The 23229-nt window shown below is 41.5% G+C and overlaps 1 protein-coding gene across 1 annotated transcript in view; it reads right to left on the bottom strand.

The window, feature by feature from the left end:
- The window catches only part of thrap3b (thyroid hormone receptor associated protein 3b), a 65162-nt gene that overhangs the window by 25676 nt on the left and 16257 nt on the right, over nt 1-23229 (bottom strand). Inside the window, exons 3-4 of the mRNA XM_060904475.1 lie at nt 22469-22621; nt 1349-2119 (exon numbers count right to left, since the gene is read on the bottom strand). Coding sequence (XP_060760458.1) covers nt 1349-2119; nt 22469-22621 — 924 coding nt within the window. The remainder of the gene's footprint in view (nt 1-1348; nt 2120-22468; nt 22622-23229) is intronic.

Consider the following 23229-nt stretch of genomic DNA (forward strand, 5'->3'; position numbering starts at 1 on the left):
GAAGTAGATGATGTATAGGACATGTGTCGCTTGTGACTTGTGACTTATTGTAAAAATGATGTAAAGGGTTCAAAATCGCATAGTTACAAATATAATAGTAACTTCATATGATAATATTAACCACTGGTTATTTCAGAGAGGGAAAAAAATGGGGACACTATTGCTTCCATTCGGGACAATACAACACAGAATTCGGGACCACTGGGGGACACAAAGAAAAAAAGTTAATTTCGAGCCCTGGGCTGTGAGACGAGTCGGTACCATCGAAAACTAGTCTTTACGCCTGACTCGCGACTTCAGTTGGCTCGGTAGGCTGAACATCGGCGTAGTGTGCGGCTAGCTTTAGGGTGAACTACGTAGTAGCTGTCGTAGTTTGGTGTGTGGTTTCACGGGTGTTTGTATGTTGTGCGTTTTCATGGCTCTTTGGATTCGTTCTGTGACTCCTCTGACATGCAGTACAGTCACTACTGCTTTGCTTTCTTGTTTTTGGGTTGTCCGTTTTCTTCCTTTTGTTTTCACTTGTTGTGCGCCTTTAGTGTATGGCCCATGGTGGATATTGGCATGTGATCAATATCCGGGTGACCCTCTGATGAAGACGGAAGTTACGCCATCGAAACATGTCAGGTAAAGGAAAAAACTTTTACATGTCTGTAACAAAAGGAAACTAGGTTGAATATATTCGCATTTAAGCCGTAGATTAAGCTACGTGCATTCATTTACGGATGGAGCATGTTTAGACATGGGAAATTCATATTAGCAAAATGGATCATGAGCAGCGTCAATAAAAAGGCATGAAATTTGAAGAAAAAAAAAAAAAGCCAACAAACCGGTGCATCCATTCATTCATCGATTACACAACCGCCATATGAACTCGCCAACGTTAAATTAAAAACACAACTGCGAATTTATAATTTGATTATCGCTCAGCTCTACAATGTAGCTACTCTAATAGATTTACTAAAATGAAATATAAACTTATCACAAGCAAACATTGAGCACTAAAAACTGCACCACAGCAGACATGACTGACCAGGACTCGTTTTAGGAAATATACTTACATCAGCTAAGCTTTATCTCCTAAATTATGGGATTGCAAACAACCTCATTGCACAGGGCAACAGCCAGCAAGATTTGGCATTTTATTTGCGTTTGAAATGAGATGACTTCCATTTTAACCTTTTTTCTTCCGAGGAGCTTTGTTTGCTGTGCACAGACTAAACACATTTGAAAGAGTGATTATAAATCAAAAATACTCTGCGAGAGAGAGAGAAACAAAAGAGAGGGATGTTGGTTTAAATAAAAAAAGAGGACTGCAATTCTCAAGACACAGTGAAGTGGCGTGACGTACTTTTTGAACGCTGTGGAAATGGCTGCTTTCTCTCCTGCCTTCATGTCTTCCTTGGAGAAGAAGCCAAAACCAGTTGATGCTGCTGCTTGCTTTGGAGGGCTCTTGGTTTCAGGACCACTAATGCTTCTCCAAACAGAGGCACCATTACCTGTAGCTTCAGAAAGGGACACTTTAACCTCAGGTTGAGTCCCGAGTGGAACCGTTGGCTCGGGATTCGATGCTTTCGGACTGGTGGTGTAGTCGCTCAGGCTCTCCCATTTGCTCAGCGGCTCCTCGGGAATGGACGCAGAGGGTTTGGGTTCTGGTTCTTTGCTATTGCCTTTCCCTTCGTTTGGTGAGCTCTTACTCTTTGACTCCTTAGAGGGAGCCTTTCCGGAGGTACGGCGTCGCGGAGACGGGGATCGCGAAGATGAGCTCGAGTGACGCGATCGAGAAGAGGATTTGCCAGAGTAATGGGAGCGGCTGCGGCTCCTCGAGCGTTTGCGTGGCGTGCGGGAGCGAGAGCGCCCCCTTTTGGGGCTGTGGTGATCGTGGGATTGCTGCTGGTCACGGTGGCCTCCATGCCAGTTGTTGGAGCGATAACCGTAAGAGCCGCCACCACCCCCTCCTCCTCTGTGGTAGCCACGTGGATAGTAACCGCGACCCCGGCCACGGTTGTAATAGAAGGGTCTCCGGTAGCCACGGAATCCACGAGAGTACCCCCGGTTGCTCTGAAAATCTCTCGATGGGTAGTTTCTGTCACGACTATGGGAACGGGAGCGAGATCTGGAGCTAGGGGACAAAAAGAGAAGACAAAATCGGTAAACGTTTTTACGAGCAAGAGACTGCACTGCAAAAAATATAAAAATCTTAGCAAGTGTATTTGTCTATTTTCAAATCAAAACATCTGGCCACCCTTATTATAAGACATAATTGCCCAACAAGCAAAACCTCATTTAGCTAGAAAGGCTAGTTTTTAGACAGTCCATCTTGAAAATCTTGTATAGGCAAAATGTCTTGAAAAAGTCTTATTTGGAGCACCTTTGAAAATAAAACAAGTAAGTACATTTTGGACATTTGTCAAATGCGGTTCATCTTGTTTCAAGAAAAAAAAAAAAAAAAAAAAAAAGTACGCTTGTTTTGGGAATAAATGAACTTTACTGAAATCAGGCACCAAACAAAACAAACAAAAACAGTCAGTGCCCCCGAAACGCATTGTTGCTTTGGTGTTGTGTAAGCACCAAGTCAAAATGCGTAGACGTTTGGGTCACCTTTCATATCCTAAGTTTACTGCGACTGTTTTCTCAGTCATTCAGAGTGAGCTCCTTCTAGATGCTGTACAGACTCTAGACCAGACAAGTGCCTTCAAAAAGGCTATGAGTGAGTGGAGGGCGTTTTAGGCCCTGTCCACACGGCAACGGATTCAGGTAAATCTGATAAAATTGTTTATCGTTTCGGCCTGGCGTCCACACGGCACCGGCGTTTTGGGTGCCCCAAAACGAAATCTTTTGAGAACGGGTTCCAGAGTGGAAAAATCTGGCAACGGCGCCGTTGCGAAGTCATCTGGATGAGTAGAACGGATTTGTTTACGATGACGTCACAACCACATGACTGTCAGTGCGTCACGCCGGGTAGAAGTGTAACGAACTCGATGTGAGTTGTCAACAAATCCTATAACTTGGTTCATGAAACGCGCTTACAAAATATTTTCACTGTGAATATTGATTGTGTAATGGTGCAAAGTGAGAGAGTGAGAGAATAGCCCTTAGAGCAGAGCCTTTAGTCTGCAGTAACCAAAACCGCGCACCGCCCGTGCGCTTTCCAAAAACAAAAACAATCCCGCCAGCAAACACAGGGAGAAAAAAAAAAAAAAAAGCGATCTCACCTCTTCAGATGTTGGTTTAAGTCCAACAATACATTCCTCAAAAAGGGCGTAGAAGAACAAAGTAATCCGTCAACGTGTAGCATTCAATTTATTCCGGACCATTAAAGAATTCTGGAGGATATCAGAATGTTGGCGTACCGGCTTCCATCTACCCCCGTTCATTCCTCTTTCCACGTCTTTCGTTTTAAGCTACTAATTAATAATCAAAACTTTATGTGGCTGATGCTACAGAAGAAGGGGTTTATGCGCACGCGTCTACTTCTATTGTTCTGGTGTCTCCGATGGGACCGCCTTACAGCACACGTAGAGGTGTGGCATGTGTATTGCATCGTTTTCAGCAAGCGTTCCGTTCCCATATGGACCTGATATTTTACTGATCCGTTGCCCATGTGGACACGATATTTAAAATATATATATATATATATATATATATATATATATATATATATATATATATATATATATATATATATATATCTCGTTGCTGTTGTCGTGTGGATGTAGCCTTAGTGAGGTCTTTTTGGAATGCTGCGAGTTAAGTTCAGTGTTTTTTTGTTTTGTTTGTTTTTTTGTGCCTAATCTTGTAAACCCCTCGTACACATGAATAGTCAGTGCCCCCAAAATGCACTATTGCTTTGGCGTTGTGTAAGCACTGCAAGTCAAAATGCGTAGACTTTTTTTTTTTGGTGCCTGAGGTCCTGGGGAAGTGGAATCTTAAGAGATGTTTTAATGTTTTGAATGTTGAAATGGGAAAAAAATAAAAAAATAAAATTTAAAAAAAAACTTGTTGCAATGCTACACGTGTCGTCAACTTGATTCAAGATAGTCTCTGGTCTCATATCTAGAGTATTTTACTAATTACAGGTCACAAAAGGAGAATCTTTTAAGGTAGCAATGCTTAGTTGTAGAATTTAACAATCCTAATATTAGTATATTTATCTTAAATTCAGTTTTTACTGCTGAGACTGTGTCATGAATTTAAAGTGAAATACCCTTAAAATGAAATAAATAAAAATGACTTGAATGGCTAAATGTAAGAAGTACGATCTTGTTATAAGAACTATTTTGATTATTTTGAGTTAATCAGATCTCGCGTAATAAGTTCCCCAATCTTATTTTGGAATTATTTCATCTAAAAACAGGGTAGATTTTTCATCTTACTTTAAGAAATCGTTCCACTGACAGGTTTTTTTTTCACCTGATTCAAGCAAATATGCTTTGTTTTAATCTTTTATTTATTTTTGAAAGGCCATTTTTTGCAGTGTGGGAGAAAGACAAACTTGCTCATCACTCATGTTAATTCCTTGAGGTATTAGCAAGTTAAATTCACAAAATCAGGCAGGTCAGTAACAACCAGATACTACTAACCATCTATCAAGCACCAAACAGTCCCAACCCCCATTACCTGACTCCCATTTTGGTCTATTATAATCTGGTACACATGCTGTGATTAAAAGGTGCAGGCTTTTTATTAGTACCTAGAATATTGACCAGAGCAGGGGCAGAACTGCTGCTGTCCCCCCTGCCAATTTGCCTGAGTGTTGTCTAATTTAACCGTTAACATCATTACTGTGACTGGATGTAAAACTTCCTGTTTCAAATGCAACCCACACGTGACTCATTGCCAATTTGAAATTTTTGTGACTGTTAACAGCCGTAACACCCCCCCCTTCCTCACCCCCCTTTTTGTGCACTCTGATCTGGTCTTGTCTCGGTTTAGGTGGCCTTGACCACTACTATCCAGTTTCACCCAGACATGGATGGACTCCCTCCCCCAGAATTTGGCTCCTCTCAAGGTTTCTGCCTCATGTTGTCTTGGGGAGGTTTTCTTGGTCACCTCTGGCTTGCTCATTAGCTATCTAAATCACGGGCACAGATAGAGGGTGGGACAGGTGGGATTCGTCCCACCCAGATTTAAATTCACCTCGTTCGGTCCCCCCCACTTATAGGGAGGGAAAAACGTCTATGCTGTCTTTCTTTGCATAAGGCAAACCTCACGGAAAAATCAAAAGACTAATTACCATTCGGTTTATTGAGGTGCACAGCAGTGTATACATAGTTGCAACAATTCACATAAAACAAAACAAAGACTGATATTCGGTCGGTTGAGCTGCGCAGACTGCACAGGTTGCGAGCTCGAGCTTGGTTGCTATGGTTACCCACAACAAGTTTGACAGGCATAATCGGGGACAGCTCCTAGTTCAGGACCCCAACACGGCATGATGAAGGGTGCCAAACCGAAAAGGCAGAAAACGATTGCATCGTTTTTTCAAAAAACAACGACTAAGTAAACTGTGCCTTACTTTATCATATCACCTTGCAATTTTTTGATAGTCTGTTCAAAGTAATGTCGTAGTGAAAGTAAAATCGTACGGAGTAGAGATGCCTTTCTGGTAGCCTCCTCCTTTCGGTGGCAGCCTGTAGATACAGTGCTCAGAAGGCAGTTTTAATGTTTAATCTGGCGTTCCCTGCCATAATTTCAGCGAGCATATTGTTTCATAAGGAAACTTTGCGATGAGTTGTTGACTGACTGCCGCTCACGCAACACACAGGCATAGTTAGAAAGTCAGGATGCACTGGTTTACAATTTTGATGGTGTTTTTTGTCTTAGCTGAGTAATGTCGCCGCTAGGGATGTTAACCGATGACTGTTTGACCGGTGGTTGACCGAATCAACGTCAACCGGTTAATTTTTTTGGGTTGTCGGTGAAAAAAAAAATAAAAATCGTTTTGAAGCTGCCGATTTTGTTTTCAAATATGTTTATTGTGAAACATTTCTTTCCACAAGGCACTTCGACTGACATTCACATGTTTCTTTTAAGAAAAACTTACACAAACAAACTGCAAGGAAATGCCCATACATACACAGAAAACTAATACTGATGAGAACAATAATAAAGGCACAATAAAAATAAACAATAAAAATAACTGCAATACACTGTAAATAGGATGTAAAATACAAGACCTACAGGACAACATCAACCCCCCCCATTAACTCGTGAATATCCCACCCTCCCCAGGAGTGCAATGTGAAGTTATTGGCCATCCTAATCAGTTGCCTTATCAAGATAAGAGACCAAAGGTTCCCAGATTTTTTCAAATTGTCTTAACTTGTCTTTTAGGATGAATCTGATTCTCTCCAGGTGGAGAGCGCCTGTCAAATCTGATAGCCAGTGTTTGAAGGAGGGTACCTCTTTTTTCTTCCAATATAAAAGAATCAATTTTTTGGCAGTTATAACACCATATGACAGAAGACGCTGTTGTGCTACATTAAGCTTCAAGAGCTCATCAGATATTCCCAGAATAATCAAAACAGGATCCGGAGTTATTTGGACTTCAAGAATCCTAGACAGGAAATGAAATATGTCCAGGCTTTCGTCTAAACGGGGGAACAGGGGTGCTGCGCCCTCTTACTCTCGGCATGCGCCCCCTTACCGACTCCGTGAAAACATCCCAGCAACACTACGTGACAATGTATCTGATCAAATACGTTATAATTGCTCCAAAAATATTCCAATCACAGTAGATACACCGCCAGACGGTGCAAAAACAATCCGAATTGGCGTTTTCCAGACTGAGACGCCGTGTTGTTTAGTTGTTTACTTGTCGCGGCTGCTCTCGCGAGATTTGACATGGGTTACATACAAGGTCAGCTGACTTGTAGAGCGAGATTTCTCGAGACTGAATGACCTTTCACCCACCGGCGCGGGAGCTTTTGACAGAAGTAGTTTGCGAGCTGTTTTTGTTGACACTTGGGCATTTAAAGATGTCATCCCGCGGCACGAAGCGGAAGAAAGCCGAAGACTGTCCAGGGCAGAAGAAGATTAGGCCAAATAAAAAAAATAAATTAAAAAAAATAAAATAAAGTGTGTTTCCGGTAACCCGACCGATCGAGAATTTCCGCGTCGAAATTGCCGACCATAAAGTTATAACAAATTTCCCTCGATATTTTAGTGTAAGCGGCGTTAGTTTGTCATAATTTTTTGTTTCAACGCATTCAAGTTGTGAAAGAAATGATAAAAAGTAAAATGTTTCGTCACTTCTATCAGCCCTCCTGCATAAACTGAGCCGAGCCGCCATTTTGAATCCTCATTCAAGGCTGTAATGCAAATTGCTTCCTTTTCAGTATACAAGTGCACTTCCATGGCAGGGAAAAACACTACATTTTGCCGCCTATGTAGTCCCCTATTTATACAAATAGGAGTCATTCAGGATTCAGCCATGTTTTTGCTCGACCCAAGTTCTACAGTAGGCTAGGCTAGGCCGTCTGCTTTTAATGGAAGTAGCCGAGCCTAGGACGTTATTTTCACGTTATTTCTTGATAAGGTGTTTTCACGTTATTACATGAAAATATCATGAAATATCGCTTCCGTAGATCATAACTCGAACTCTCGCGATTTTTTTTATTCGTTTAAAGATTTAAAACACTTATTTTATTATGATGTGTGGTATAAAGGATTCTGTGCCAAAATACTATTTTGTAAGATGTTTACTTGTGTTAATTTTTTCGAACAAAATAAAAACACACCTTTCCTACCTACCGACCTTATTTTAGTATTTCATGTTACCGGAAACACACTTTTTTTTTTTTGGCCTTACTTCTTTCGTTTTCAATGTTGACAGACAATTTGTTACAATTTCCCTCTCAGATAGCCTCAGAATGTCCCATTGGAGCATTTTTCAAAGGCTTTGCACGGCGGGGACGACACAACCGGCACCATCTCCCCCCCACCATGGTGAGCGCCCTCATACTAAATTTTTCTAGAAAAAAACCCTGATGTCACACCAGTATTCTTGTAATTTATGACATAAGGCATAACTGTGTGATAAGGTAGCTTCTGTGCATTCACATTTCTCACACATTGGTGAGACGTCAGGGAATATCTTATGCGACTTGGCCTTGGAGTAATGTAATCTGTGTAGAATTTTGAATTGCATCAAGCAATGTCGAGTATTAATGGAACATTCATGTATGTATGTATGTATGTATGTATGTATGTATGTATGTATGTATTTATTCTAAACACTCCTCCCACACATACTGAGGTATTGGAATTCCAAGCTCTGTTTCCCATTTGTCCTTTAAAGTGCTCGTTCTGGGTTGGTCCATACTCAGCAATGTGAGATATAGTGGAGAGATTATGAAACAAGAATTGGCAGATATTATCATGGAGATCTCCGAAGTATCTGGTGCTACCACCTCAAAATTAGGAAGATGTGTTTTGACATAATTCCTAATCTGAAGAGATCTGAAAAAATGAGTCTGTGGTAAGCCAAATTTCTGCTGAAGTTGTTGAAAAGAAGCAAAGGTGCCCCTAATGTACAGGTCTCCAATGTTACCTATCCCCATCTCCTTCCACACTAAATGTTCTGTCCACAATGGAGGGGATGAAGGTAGGGTTGGCTGCTATTGGCAATAAAGAAGACAGTGCACTGAGGTAGGGGTCGACCGATAATCGGCCTGGCTGATATATCGGGCCGATATTCTGCATTTTTAGGGTTATCGGTATCGGCCATAATTTCCACCGATATGCCGAGAACATGCCTTTTTGCAGCCATTTCGTTCCTAACGCGACTGTCACTGCACGTCCTTTCCTGCACTCGCCTCTCTGAGTTCAAGAACACGGTCCCGCCCACCACAACATCTGATTTGTTTGGCACAAGAGATATAGCCAATCGACACGCGCAGCTAAACACTCTGAACTGTTTCAAGGCGCCCGTATCAAGGTAAGGACACGCTGCTTTTCCCGCAATAAGTCACAAACACACAAGTTGCAAAAGCACATCATTATATGTTTACATTCTTCATCTACTACTCGTTAAAATTGTCCATTTGCATCTGTGTAGCCAGGCAAACTTAGCTTACGGAAGGAAGCACTTGAATTAGCCTACAACCAACTAGTCTCGCTGAAACAGCATAACACAGGCTGCAGTCATTTTTAAATCCCCGTCTGGAAACGTTGTGAATGTGTCAGTAGTTCTACTCGAACAGTAGAATGACAGCCATACAGAGAGGCGGTCAAGGCAACTTTATAAAGCGCTGTTTGAACATTTAAACAAGCCAGGTGTGACTAGTATTTATAATTCTTGCGCAAGTGATTCTCCTCGCTAGCGCTTCTGATTCGGAAAGCGATATACTCTTAAAGGAGCAGCCGCTCCTAATAGGGAGTGATAGCCGACTTTACTGTATGTTTGATTTTACTTTTTAAAAAATGCTGCAGGCAGCTCCCTACACTTGGTTTGTTATTTAAAAACTACTTGAAGTTGGTAAGTCTTACTTGGTTCTTAGTGTAAGAGAATCCAGAGTGTATTTTCATTTATTTTCCACTGAAAATGGTGAGCTGTAATATAGTAGGGAGTGATTTATTTTTTTATTGGTGAATATTTATTTTATTTTATTTCTCATTTTATTCTAACTAATGTTTGACTTTATTGTACAAATGCTGCTGGCATCTCCCTGCACAAAATTTCATGTTCAATTTTACAATTAAACATACATTTCATGGATATGAAGGTCTGTGTCAGTGTGTGCTATGTTTAATTTCATGTGAATTATAATGTTTACATTTATCGGTTGCACATATCGGTTATCGGCATCCCAATTCCATAATAATCGGTATCGGCCCTGAAAAAAAAAAAAAAAAAAAACATATCGGTCGATCCCTACACTGAGGTTGAAATGCTTTTTTAGTTGCTTCCATACCCTAATAGCATCATGTATGATAGGATTGTTTTTATAACATGATCTATTGATCTTCACAGGTGCTAGTATAACCGCTCTTATTGAGTATGGTAGACAGTCTTCCCGTTCCATCTCCATCTCACTAAACGGTGAAGGGGCGGAAGCTGACGATTTTGGAGCGGAGAACCTGGAATCCTGTGTTTGTAAACGCTTGGGGCATGCCATGCGGTGTAAGGACGACAGCTGACAAATCAGAAACACCCATTCAGTCATGTCCCGCCCCAGTTGAACACAGCTGCCACTCGGCGAAAGAAAAAAAAGAAAAAAGTGTAGACACAGGCTTTTTAGCTTACAAATTACTATTGTTTTTTTTTTATTATTATTATTATTATTATTATTATTAGAAGGCACATGGAGTTTAGTCCTGCGTTGGCCAGTGCATTCTGAAAGTATGTTTCGGTCTGTAGCCAACAATGCATGTTATTGCAGATCATCTCTCTCCACACAAACTAAAGGCGCAGATGCCGACTTTTTCACGGCTTTTTCATGGACTGTAACGGCATTTGCTTATGTAGTAATTCAGTTGAAAAAGGCGCATCCGCAGTTTGCATCCGTTTAAACTCATAGGTTAACCGACTTTAACCGGCTAATGAGGCTCGGTGGTCGGTCAAGATTTTTTTTAGTTTTCGCCATCCCTAGTCGCCGCCCTGAGGGCATCAGAGTATATTCCTCGCACAACACATATTGGGGGTGGGGCTGGTTTGCTCGCAGCTTTGTCCCCCCCAGTTCAAAAAACGTATCTGCGCCCCTGATCTAAATCTACACCCAGATTTCCGTAAAGCTGTTTGTCCATTATTAAATGTCTTCTACAAATAAAATTAAACAGTATTGAATAAGCAAAAATTAAATCGAGCACATTAGAAAGGTTGGCATTTTAACCAAGTAAACAGGCTGGTTTGAAAGAACCTCCAAGCACGAGGAGATGGCAAGTTGTCATTTTTTACCACTTGGGGGCAGTATACAACTACCGCTTCTGTCCGACATCCTGGTCTTCTGGCTCTATTCCACCACTCAAACACACTCACATTATGCACATATGAGAAACACCCCCCCCCACACACACACACACACACACACACTTCTTCAAAAAGCAGAACAAAAGTCAAAGAATCTGAACTGAGCCAAAAGTGTTTTGTTTTTTTTAAATAATCAGCAGTTTGTAAACCAGTGGCAAAATAGTAGCGACAGCAAAATTTACACCCATTCAGACGGGGAGGAAAACAATTTTTTTTTTTTAAATCTACTCGTGGAATTCTCTCATCAGAAAATGGACAAAAGAAAGCTCTCTAAGCAACGGAGTAACTTGGCAACTCCAACAGCTCAAACAAAATGAGGAAAAAAACCGAGACACAAAGAGAGAGACGTGCATTTATTAACCGCTCACAGTTCACCACTTTAACAGCATCACAGGGTTGGCGAGGCTTGGAGGAAGGTTTTGGGGCAGAACTTCGACGTCCCAATACGATTCCACAGAATTCAGTTCAAAACCATTTGCTAAATCTGTATTGGTATGTTAAGTTAAAGTGCTGATGACATGAACATGACTCTATGCAATTTCTTAAATAAACTATACAACATGGCAAACATGTTAGATTTCTGTTATAATTACGTGAAAAGAAACTGTTATGCGAATACCCAACTTTTAATTGCACAGCGCAAGAAAACTGGGTCCGTGGCTCGCGGCCATGTTGTGACGTCAGCGGGAGAACACGCTGCGGTTCACTGGCTGTTCTACTCTGGTTCTACTCAATGGAAATGGCGCATGAAAACGCCGGTGAACTCTCTAGTGCTAGCTCTTCCTCTTCTGGGAGTCTAGAATTGTGTTGATCTCTTCCGAATAGAATCTATGATAGCCTACCCTCTTTACCCTTTGCCTCTCGTTGCTAGGCGGCAGTTACATGAAAGCCGCAAGCTTTCACAAGCAAATACATGACTGATATCACGCCGACTTTATGATTACATTTATGATCATCATGTAGAATCTATAGCTCTACGTACCTTTATCTTATGTCGTTTCACAACACATGTTCTGACAGGAGGACTGTCTTTGGATCCGGCATAGCTACTAGTCGACCCCTTCCAGAATACTGGCAGCGTTACCAGATTGGGAGGAATCCCGCCCAGTTGGGCGGTTTCAAGTGCATTTTGGTGGGTTTTGAACATATTTTGGGCTGGAAAACGTCAGCAGTATCTGACATGCACTGGAAACCTCCCAATCTGGCAACACTGTGTAGGCACTGCTGATGGTAGTAACACACGTTTGTGCTGAACTGAACACCCAAGAGATTCTTTTAAGCTGGGAAGGGTGTCAAAACAATCCAAATCGAAGTGTTCAGAGCACAGGACGGATGTCGGTGAGGGCTCCCACTTGTCACGAGTGCGCCTGACTTGCTTCACCCACTTCGCATGCAGCTCGGGATCTCTGGGAAACTTGAATAAACTTACCCCATCCTTGTGGGTTTTGGAGCAAAAGCCGGCAACACAACGCGAAGGCATAATAATACTAATAATGATAAACTGAACACCTGCCGCATCAACAACAAACTGGTAAGTTAGGAGGAAGGTTCTTTCGCTGACGTCATATAGCTCCTCCTCCTCTTTCGTCTCCTGGGTGCTGCAGCCCCGTCAAATTTGCCCAAATAGCCGCGTTTATCATAACTTGTAAAATAGGCGCCTTCGTGAATTAATATATGGATCATCAGGAATTACTTTTTATGTTATAAAACATCGCCAAAGATGTCAAAAACGTGTCACCAGCACTTTAAATATCCACTTATGTGGCTCGAGACATTTTTAGATGCGTTACCCCTGTGCTCCAGTCTTAAAGTGCATATTCTGGACCAATTTCTATGAAAGTATGTCCCGTTACACACTCATCCAGAAGGGTAATTTTTCACAAGCAGCAGAAAAAAATAAAATAAAACGCGTCTGGAAAAATCCCAAGGGAGTCTGGAGCCAGATTCGTGACGTCACCTGCGGAAGCACCAGCAGGCTGCGAGAGCTTTGCACGGTTTCAGTGCACAGCCTGTGTAGACCAAGCGCTCCCATTTCTCTCTCATTGTCCGGTCTTTTGGGAAACGATGAGTACTAATCCCATCATGATTGGTGTTGCTACTGTACACCCTCCTACGATACATCTGTTAACCATTTTAATAATTACGCGACAACGTTGAAGAAATTTGCAGAAAACCAGCAGGTCGTTTCCTCAAACAAACCAGCGCTGACGTAGGATTCAGAAGGAGGCGTCCCGCACGCGACGTCACGAAACACAAAAATCAACGTTTGCCGCGAAATCCAAATGCCAAGTTTTTTCAGAGGCGGACCAATTCGCCTCAAATGTCTTGATTTCAACTGAATTTTTCTGGCATTGCGCAAGATAATGGTGTATTCAGACCAGGATAGTTCGATAGTTCGCTTGCTTTGGTCCGAACCAAATGCTTTTTTTATTTTTTCATTTTGGTGCGGTTCGCTTTCACACTGTACATTTTAGTAAGCGGACCAAAATCTGTCAACAAAGCCACGCGCCCTGAGGTCGTTCAGCTATTGGTCAGAGACGACACGCGCACAAAGCGTTAAGTTCAAAAGTAGTCATGGAGGCTTTCCGTGCTGTTATTCTTTTTAATGTCATCAAAGCTATATGTTTTTTCCAGTTTTTACTGTTTTCACAATTGTGCGATTACTATGCTGTTGTACAAGTAATTTATCAACGACGACGACAAAGGGCAAGGCGGCTACGGAGGATAGCGCTGATGAGCGCACATCATGTTGTGACCGTTCTGGCTCTTCACGCAAGTCGCTAGTACCGCCACTTTTTGAAAGAAAGTCCCGGATTTTAACGTAGGTCTGACGGAGTTTCTTCACTTTTAGCCGACATTGTTCTGGGGAGCGCGTGAACCCCTTCTTCATTTTCTCACTGAATACAGCAAACACGTCGGCATTTTTGTGTGTTCTCTCCAAAAGCTCAGATATGTGGACATCTGCCCATATATCCACAAGGGTACGCGTTTCTTCCTCGGCCCACGTTTGACCCCTACTCATTTTTTGTACTCTGTAGTCTAGCCTACCACTGGTCTGAATGACTGAACGACTGTTGTAAGGTTCCCTTGACAACCGAAACAGTGTTTGCGCTTTGCGGTGGAGTGTCAAGACTCTGTTTCCCATAATGCTCGACAAACGACGGAAGCTCCCGAGGTACAAAAAAGCAAAACTGTCGGATTAGGTCCGGTCTGCTTTCACACCTCCAAAAGATCCGCACCAGAGTTCCTTTGGTCCGGACCGAGTCGGACCTTGCAGCTCGGTCTCGGTTCGCTTGTTTGGTCCGGACCAGAGTTTGGTGGTTTGTATTCAGACCAACCCAAAAGGTCCGGACCAAGGGAAATTTGGTTCGTTTGGTCCGGACCAAACAACGTAGGTGTGAATACGCCCTAAAAAAATTGCACAAAAATGTGACAGATATTTGACCAAAGTTTAATATAAAATAGAATTACATTGATCTTGCTCCTGAATTTACCCGTGATATGCACTTTAAAGAGACTTTGAGCACAGTCAGCTCCAAAGGCAGGAAATAAACCTTTTTTTTTTTTTTTACAAAACACGACAAATATTTAGACCTACTGCCAGCGCTCGAAACTAACGGTGTCCCGATGTCCCGGGGACCATAAAAAATGTCATCGGGACACAAAATTATCATATCTGGGACAATCCCGGGACAATGGAAAAAAATAGATCTAGAAAAAAAGTTCTACATTAATATTATTTACAAAGCCGTAACACATACGTAGACATTCACCTAATTTGGCAATTTTATTTTTAAAACGTTAACAGCGAAAAATACATAGTAGCTTCACTTTTGATGCACCTGCATCCGTAGGCTACAGAGCAGCGCATTCTGTTCTAGAATCTTCGGCCGGAGTCCGCATTATATGGGCTTGGAATGGAATTGCTACCGCACACGCTGCGCCGACTCTTGCCAGAACAAAAATGCTGAAGTGGTTGAAGCGGACCGACTGCGGGGAAGAAACTGAAAGCCCAGACATAACGTCTCCGGGACCTTCAGGATCCAAAGTGTCATCGCCTGGTCTGCAGGCAACGCTAGCAACTGAATGAACTGAATGAACACTGTTAGACACGTTATAAAATACAACAGGAATGATGTGGATGATATTGACGGAAGATACCGTTCAACAGAATAAGTGAGTTTTCTTGGTGTCTTTCTAGTTCAGAAAGTTTAGTCAGTCAGCAGCACAACTAGGCTCGGACCTAGCAGGTCCGTGTATCATCGTTTTCCAGATTGAATGGAATACTTGAATGATCGGATGATACACGGACCCTGGCACTATGCTGATGTTGCTAACGTTTGCACCCGGCAGCGAAAGTTCATAAAATGGATAACGGAAAGTTCATAAAAATGGATAACGGAAAGTTCATAAAATGGATAACGGAAAGTTCATAAAAATGGATAACGGTAATGGATAACGGAAAGTTCATAAAATGGATAACGGTAATGGTGAAAATTATAAGTTGGCCTTATAAGTGCCAACAGATATTCAAGGTATAAGTAGATGAAATGAACATAAAAGGGGTCTTATTTTCAACTAAAGTGTACTGCAGATGTAGGGAGTTGAAACGTTTTCTGAATGAGCTAGTTGGCCCCTTTAAATAAACGGGTATCTATTCATACAGTGAGATCGCCAAAGTTTAATAAACTGAAAATGCAATAACTGTAATTTTGAAGTAGATGATGTATAGGACATGTGTCGCTTGTGTCTTGTGACTTATTGTAAAAATTATATAAAGGGTTCAAAATCGCATAGTTACAAATATAATAGTAACTTCATATGATAATATTAACCACTGGTTATTTCAGAGAGGAAAAAAATGGGGACACTATTGCTTCCATTCGGGACAATACAACACAGAATTCGGGACCACTGGGGGACACAAAGAAAAAAAGTTAATTTCGAGCCCTGCCTACTGCATGAAAACGAGCAGGAATGGAGAGGTCAGTAGCTCAGGTCCAAGAAGATTGTGTTTGTATTCACAGCTGCATCATCAACAAGTTAGAAAAAAAAATTTTTTTCTGTGTTTAAACGCTTTAAAACAGCAGTTCGATGCACCTCAGTGCTGTAACTGCTGTTAGTCAAGTTCCCAGGCAAACCCCAAAAATAAAAACCCTGGTGTAGAACATGATTAGTGCAAGTTAATAGTTTCAAAGAGCTTCTAAAGAAACTGGAAAATTTAAATTCATATCTTTCCGTTCAGCTCAGGATCGGTGTCGCACACAGACGACACCCCTTTCGCCAGTTTGTGGACTGACTGGACTTTCTTAAACCTCCTGGAAAGTTGAAGGGATTTCTGTATTTGCTTTGATTTTAGAGACGAAGCCAGGACTTGCAAGTGACACCAAAGCAAAACAGAAACCCGGATGTCGGCCATGTTGGTTAGGGTGCATCAGTCGCCCCCTAAAAATGAAAAGTTCCTCCGATCATGATGCGTTTTCGTTTTTATGTTCCTTTTGGTAAGAAAACACACTGGGTGAAATATTTTGACAAAATTCAAAAGTTTAATGGTGGCACCAGGAGCTCAAAGTTATGGAAAAAGCTGCCATTTTATGACTTTTATGACAAAATTTCCATCACTTTTCATGAAACATTATGGCACCTTATAGAGTATACCAAATATCTTAGATACACATTTTTAGTACATATTCTAAATATATTAATCAAGCACAGTTTGAGTTTTAGCTGTTCATTGAATCATTGTTCAAATACTTTTAAACCAGGGCTTTTCAAAGTGTGGGGCGCGCCTCCCCTGGGGGGCGCCAGAGTTCTTCAGGCGGGGGCGCAACATGAGGAAACATAAACCAGAAGAAGTTACTATTGCGGACATTTAGCGAACTTCAGCTAGCCTTTACCAGAGACAAAATGGATCGATTTTTAGTACCTAAAGCTACAGTGAGTGAGGAGACAGAGTCTGGGCCAAGCAAAAAAACAGACCCTCCAGGATTTCGCGATGTTGCGATTCAACCAATCCCCGTGAATTCAGCGCGGTGTTGCAATTATATCCAATCACCGCAACTTTCCCGCAAACTTGACCAATCGTTGGCGTCGTCTTGAGGTGACGCCGACAAACTACGTTCCGCCTTACTTCCGTGTATACGTTCAAGAGAAGCAGCATGCGTGCAGTGTTGCCAGATTGGGCGGTTTTAAGTGCATTTTGGCGGGTTTTGAACATATTTTGGGCTGGAAAACGTCAGCAGTATCTGGCAACACTGCATGTGCGAGTCAGTGTTTATGTCGGCTTAAATTCTGTTACTGAAAGTGTGTGATGTTTACAGTGAAGGACTGTGCACACTTTACATTATTTTTTACTTAATACAAGAAATTAATGGATGCCAACATTTTTGCCAAAATGGTATTTTATTTTCCATTGTTTAGGCAGCTTCAGCATCATACTGTGAGATTCTGTTCAAATTGTTGTTTTTTTTCTTCTATGAAGCCTGAGCCATTTATTTTATTAGTTTATAATTATTGTTTAATTTAGTCTTCAGGAGAGACTGCCTGCACACAGTACTAGTATTAATAGTTTTTTTTTCTTACATGAAAGCTGAGGCATTTATATTATATTTTAAGGTAACTTCATGTTGTGCTGTGAGGTTCTCTGCACTTTAACTTTTGAACCAACAGGTGCATTTGGATAAGTAAAGCCTATTTTTCTGCATTTTTGTAGTCCTGGTAATCTTTTATATTGGTAAAGTTGTTTATAGGGCCACTCCTCAGTGTCTGGTTTTTTTAATCAATAGTTTTTCAGTAATAACTTAATATTTAACATATCGCTCAATTTTAAAAATCACAAAAAGAGAAAATCGCAACAATTTCTCGCAACTTTCACTTCCTTCCGCAATGTAATCGCAACAAAAACCTAAAAATAAAAAAAACGCAACTTTCATCGCAATTTTTTGGAAACCCCCTGCAACAGACATTTTAGCCCGCAACAATCACAAAAAAGGCCCACGGAATCCTGGGGGGACTGAAAAAAAGAAGGAAGTATGACCACGATTATTTAAAGTTTGGATTTTCATGGACTGGATCTGAAGATGCTCCACTGCCACAGTGTGTTGTCTGCCAAGAGGTGCTAGCTAACCATGCTATGAGATGTTTAAAATGTGTTAAAGAAAAAATGTGTACAACAACCAATTTTTTTAAAATACGAATGGAACATTAAGTATAGCAACAACAAAAATTGTAAGGGGGGGGGGCACTGTTGTTTATTTGCTCTCTGAGGGGGGGCTCACTCTCCTACACTTTGAAAACCCCTGTTTTAAACAATACAAATGTATTATGAATCACATTAATGCTTCTCAATCCCTTGCAAAGGTTCTTAACATGATCTCTGGGTCACAAGAAATCAATAAATGGAGTCCAACATTGTGATTCAAACCTTACGCGAAAACATAAAATAAGCGTTTTTTGGCAAAAAAATGAACCTCATGGTGCCACCATTAGACTTTTGAATATGGTCAAAAAATTTTACAGGATGTCTTTATTGGTGAAAAGGAACACCCAAACAAAAACGCATCAGATTTTATGAAAGTGAGGGCAACTGATGCACCCTAATGTTGGTGGATATACAAATGCGGGTTCAAGCAGAATTCCATACAAAACAGACTCAAATGTGCGACTCCCTGTTTTCTCCCACGGCTTTTTAGAATTCCGTCCGTGATTCGGAAAAAGAGGGCGAGGAAACTCTGAGGCTTAGGACAGAGAAAAGACGAGACGAGACGAGCGTGGCTGAACATCATTAGCAGGGCTGATCTAACAGAGGCTAAAACCAAAACGGCTCGTGTTTGCAGTGATCATTTTATCTCCTCAGGTGAGATTCAAAAGCTCTCTCGATAATATCATGGAAGAATTTTATTTCGGAATTTGGCTATAAAATGAGCGTTCTCTTGTCGTGGTTCACTCGGTCGTCGTTATAATTTTAACACGTGTATTACCATTTCGCTTCGAGGAGTGCCAGCAAAATTATACAAAAGAAACAATCCAAACTGGGCACCCACTCAGAACATGGGCTATGTTTCGTCCAAGGTCGGACTTGATTCTTCGGCAGCCAAACCAGATAGAACACGATATATCTGGGTACTCGATGGTCAGTAGAAGCGTCTTATCTTCAGAAAAAAGTCTTTTTTACAGTGGTGCCTGAAAGTTTGTGAACCCTTTAGAATTTTCTATATTTCTGCATAAATATGACCTAAAACAACATCAGATTTTCACACAAGTCCTAAAAGTAGATAAAGAGAACCCAGTTAAACAAATGAGACAAAAATATTATACTTGGTCATTTATTTATTGAGGAAAATGATCCAATATTACATATCTGTGAGTGGCAAAAGTATGTGAACCTGTAGGATTAGCAGTTAATTTGAAGGTGAAATTAGAGTCAGGTGTTTTCAATCAATGGGATGACAATCAGGTGTCAGTGGGCACCCTGTTTTATTTAAAGAACAGGGATCTATCAAAGTCTGATCTTCACAACACATGTTTGTGCAAGTGTATCATGGCATGAACAAAGGAGATTTCTGAGGAGCTCAGAAAAAGCGTTGTTGATGCTCATCAGGCTGGAAAAGGTTACAAAACCATCTCTAAAGAGTTTGGACTCCACCAATCCACAGTCAGACAGATTGTGTACAAATGGAGGAAATTCAAGACCATTGTTACCCTCCCCAGGAGTGGTCGACCAACAAAGATCACTCCAAGAGCAAGGCGTGGAATAGTCGGCGAGGTCACAAAAGACCCCAGGGTAACTTCTAAGCAACTGAAGGCCTCTCTCACATTGGCTAATGTTAATATTCATGAGGCCACCATCAGGAGAACACTGAACAACAATGGTGTGCATTGCAAGGTTGCAAGGAGAAAGCCACTGCTCTCCAAAAAGAACATTGCTGCTCGTCTGCAGTTTGCTAAAGATCATGTGGACAAGCCAGAAGGCTATAGATAGTTTTCACATGACGTCACAGAGTCGGGGATTCCCTAGTGGCGGCCATCTTGCGGGTCAAGCTTACCGTACGGGTGACTGAGCACACATTGTAACGCGCGAGTACAAAGTCTTCAAAAGAACCCAAGCAGGCTATTTAAAGCTAGCAATGGTGCACACCTGTTGTATTCACGGTTGTCGTAATGGGTCAGATGATGAAGTCAAGCAGAGCTTTTATGGAATTCCCACTGTACGGGAGCACGAAGGCGAGCAAACAAAGAAACTCAGCATACAAAGGAGAAATCTATGGCTTGCGAGAATCAACCACAAGGATTATCAGCCTTCCAAACACAGCAAAGTCTGCTCCGGTCATTTTATAAGTGGCAAGTTGTTTAAATAAACAATCAATTGTGTTTAAGTTTGTTTTTGGAAACCAAAACATTATGTGAACAATCTCTGGAGAATGCCTAACTGGAACCGCTGAGTGTACGTTTACATTGTACACTTAATATCGCTCGTTTGTCACGTTTCAATTTGAAACTTGTCACTTCACTCACGCAAGGGTCATTTTTGAAAAACATTTTAGGTCTATTCCTTGTGTTTGATTTGATTTGTGTTTGGGATGCAAACAGCGCGCCTTTTGGCGGATGCTGCCTGAATCGCGCAGATCCGATTTTTTTTTTGGGGGGGGGGGGGGGGGGGGTTGGAGTGTCTGATTACAATTTCAAAGTAAATTCTGTATTAAAATTACTAAATAAGCAAATCCGTTACAGTCCATGAAACAGGAAGTATAAGGATGAGAAAAAAAAAACAGTTTAAATCGGAAAGCTGCGCACATTTGCGCAGCCCGAGCGGTGTGCAGGACTGCGCAAATGTGCGCAGCTTTGCGATTTAAACTGTTTTTTTTTTCTCATCCTTATACTTCTTGTTTCATGGACTGTAACGGATTTGCTTATTTAGTAATTTTAATACAGAATTTACTTTGAAATTATAAATCGGACACTCCAACACCCCCCCCCCCCCCCCCCCCCTAAAAAAAAATCGGATCTGCGCGATTCAGCCGTGAAAAAGGCGGCATCCGCCAAAAGGCGCGCTTTGAATATATAAAAGTTGTATATATCAGAGAGCCTTTAAAGATTGATGAAGTCAGTTTCAGGCTTTGGAGCAGGCTTTGGCAGTTTCAGGCTTTGGCAGCCCTGCATAGTCACTTGAAAATGCATCTTTGTCCACTTCGTAGGGGTCAATTCCCCCAATCAAGGCCAGTTTGGCTGCATACCGTTGTCGTGAGATGTCGTCTAATGTATCTATATACTTCCGTTTGCTTGATTTTGCCGACAATGATCTTTATTTTAGAAAACTGACTATATAACTTCATAAATTCGTCCGAGATAACGTAGCCGGTAATGGCGATGGTCCATTTTGTTTGCCCCACAAGATGGCGGCTGGAGGGCGTTCCCCAGAATGCCGTGACGTCAGCGAAAACTATCTATTGGAAAAATGTTTTGTGGACAGATGAGACCAAAATAGGACTTTTGGTTTAAATGAGAAGTGTGATGTTTGGAGAAAGGAAAACACTGCATTCCAGCATAAGAACATTATCCCATCTGTGAAACATGGTGGTGGTAGTATCATGGTTTGGGCCTGTTTTGCTGCATCTGGGCCAGGACGGCTTGCCATCATTGATGGAACAATGAATTCTGAATTATACCAGCGAATTCTAAAGGAAAATGTCAGGACATCTGTCCATGAACTGAATCTCAAGAGAAGGTGGGTCATGCAGCAAGACAACGACCCTAAGCACACAAGTCGTTCTACCAAAGAATGGTTAAAGAAGAATAAAGTTAATGTTTTGGAATGGCCAAGTCAAAGTCCTGACCTTAATCCAATGGAAATGTTGTGGAAGGACCTGAAGCGAGCAGTTCATGTGAGGAAACCCACCAACATCCCAGAGTTGAAGCTGTTCTGTACGGAGGAACGGGCTAAAATTCCTCCAAGCCGGTGTGCAGGACTGATCAACAGTTACCGCAAACGTTTAGTTGCAGTTATTGCTGCACAAGGGGGTCACACCAGATACTGAAAGCAAAGGTTCACATACTTTTGCCACTCACAGATATGTAATATTGGATCATTTTCCTCAATAAATAAATGACCAAGTATAATATTTTTGTCTCATTTGTTTAACTGGGTTCTCTTTATCTACTTTTAGAACTTGTGTGAAAATCTGATGTTTTAGGTCATATTTATGCAGAAATATAGAAAATTCTAAAGGGTTCACAAACTTTCAAACACGACTGTAAATAATACGAGTCAAAACTACCATCTTCTCTGTGTGTCGAATCTTCGCTCGAGCGTTCAAATCGTGGTAATACTGAGAAAATTCAGCATTGTTTACAGACACGCTTTCGGCGGCTGCCGTCCTAGTTGCTTTGTAGATCCACCATCATGGCGGACGCTCAGGACGTCGCACATTTTGACCACGTGGTTGCAAGTCATCTATAAATGTGGGGGGGGAGGAGGAAAAAATTTTTTTTTAAATGCTGTACCTGTAGCGATGCTTCCTGGACCTCGAGCGCGAGCGGCTGCTGGAGCGGGACCGCGAATACGACCTCGAGCGGGACCGAGACCTCGATCGGGACCGAGAGTGAGAAGGAGAATTCAGTGCCTTGGACATTTTGGGAATTGCGTCTTCTTCAAACCTAGCAGAGGAGAAGAAAACAGTTTGGCAAAAAAGAAAGAAAAAGAGAGAGCGTGCCAACACTCGGACACCTCAGGGGGTTTTTTTATGCGGACTGTTAGCTTTATTTGAATATATATAACTCCAGATGGGACTATTATGCTAATACGCCCACCACAATGATGTCAGAGAGAGAGAGAGAGAGAGAGAGAAGGGAACAGCTTTGACTTTGAGACACAGACGACGCTAAATCCATGATTATCTTGTAACAAGGTTAAATGTTTTCCTTGCATGAAAAGAACCTGCATCAGACTTTCCAAAGTTTACACATACTAAGTGGACGGAACTAAATAATTTGTTCCACTTAACCCATTACCAACTATAGATTTTATGCGAAACCACAAGTTAGCCTACACTAGAGTCCCAGAGACTTTAATCTGTAAAAGAAATGCATGTTTACAGGAGGAGGAGGAGGAGGATGTGCTCAGTGAGCATGCCAGAACAAACGACAATATTTACACATCAAACGTAGAGAGAGGGAAGAAGGAGGAAAAAAAAAAAAAAAAACCTGTATGCCCTGAACAGATCGATGAGAACAGAAATCTAATCTTCTAACAGGAGTTAATCTTT

Source organism: Neoarius graeffei, chromosome 2 (genome assembly GCF_027579695.1).
Source record: "Neoarius graeffei isolate fNeoGra1 chromosome 2, fNeoGra1.pri, whole genome shotgun sequence".
Taxonomy (NCBI): Eukaryota; Metazoa; Chordata; class Actinopteri; order Siluriformes; family Ariidae; genus Neoarius; species Neoarius graeffei.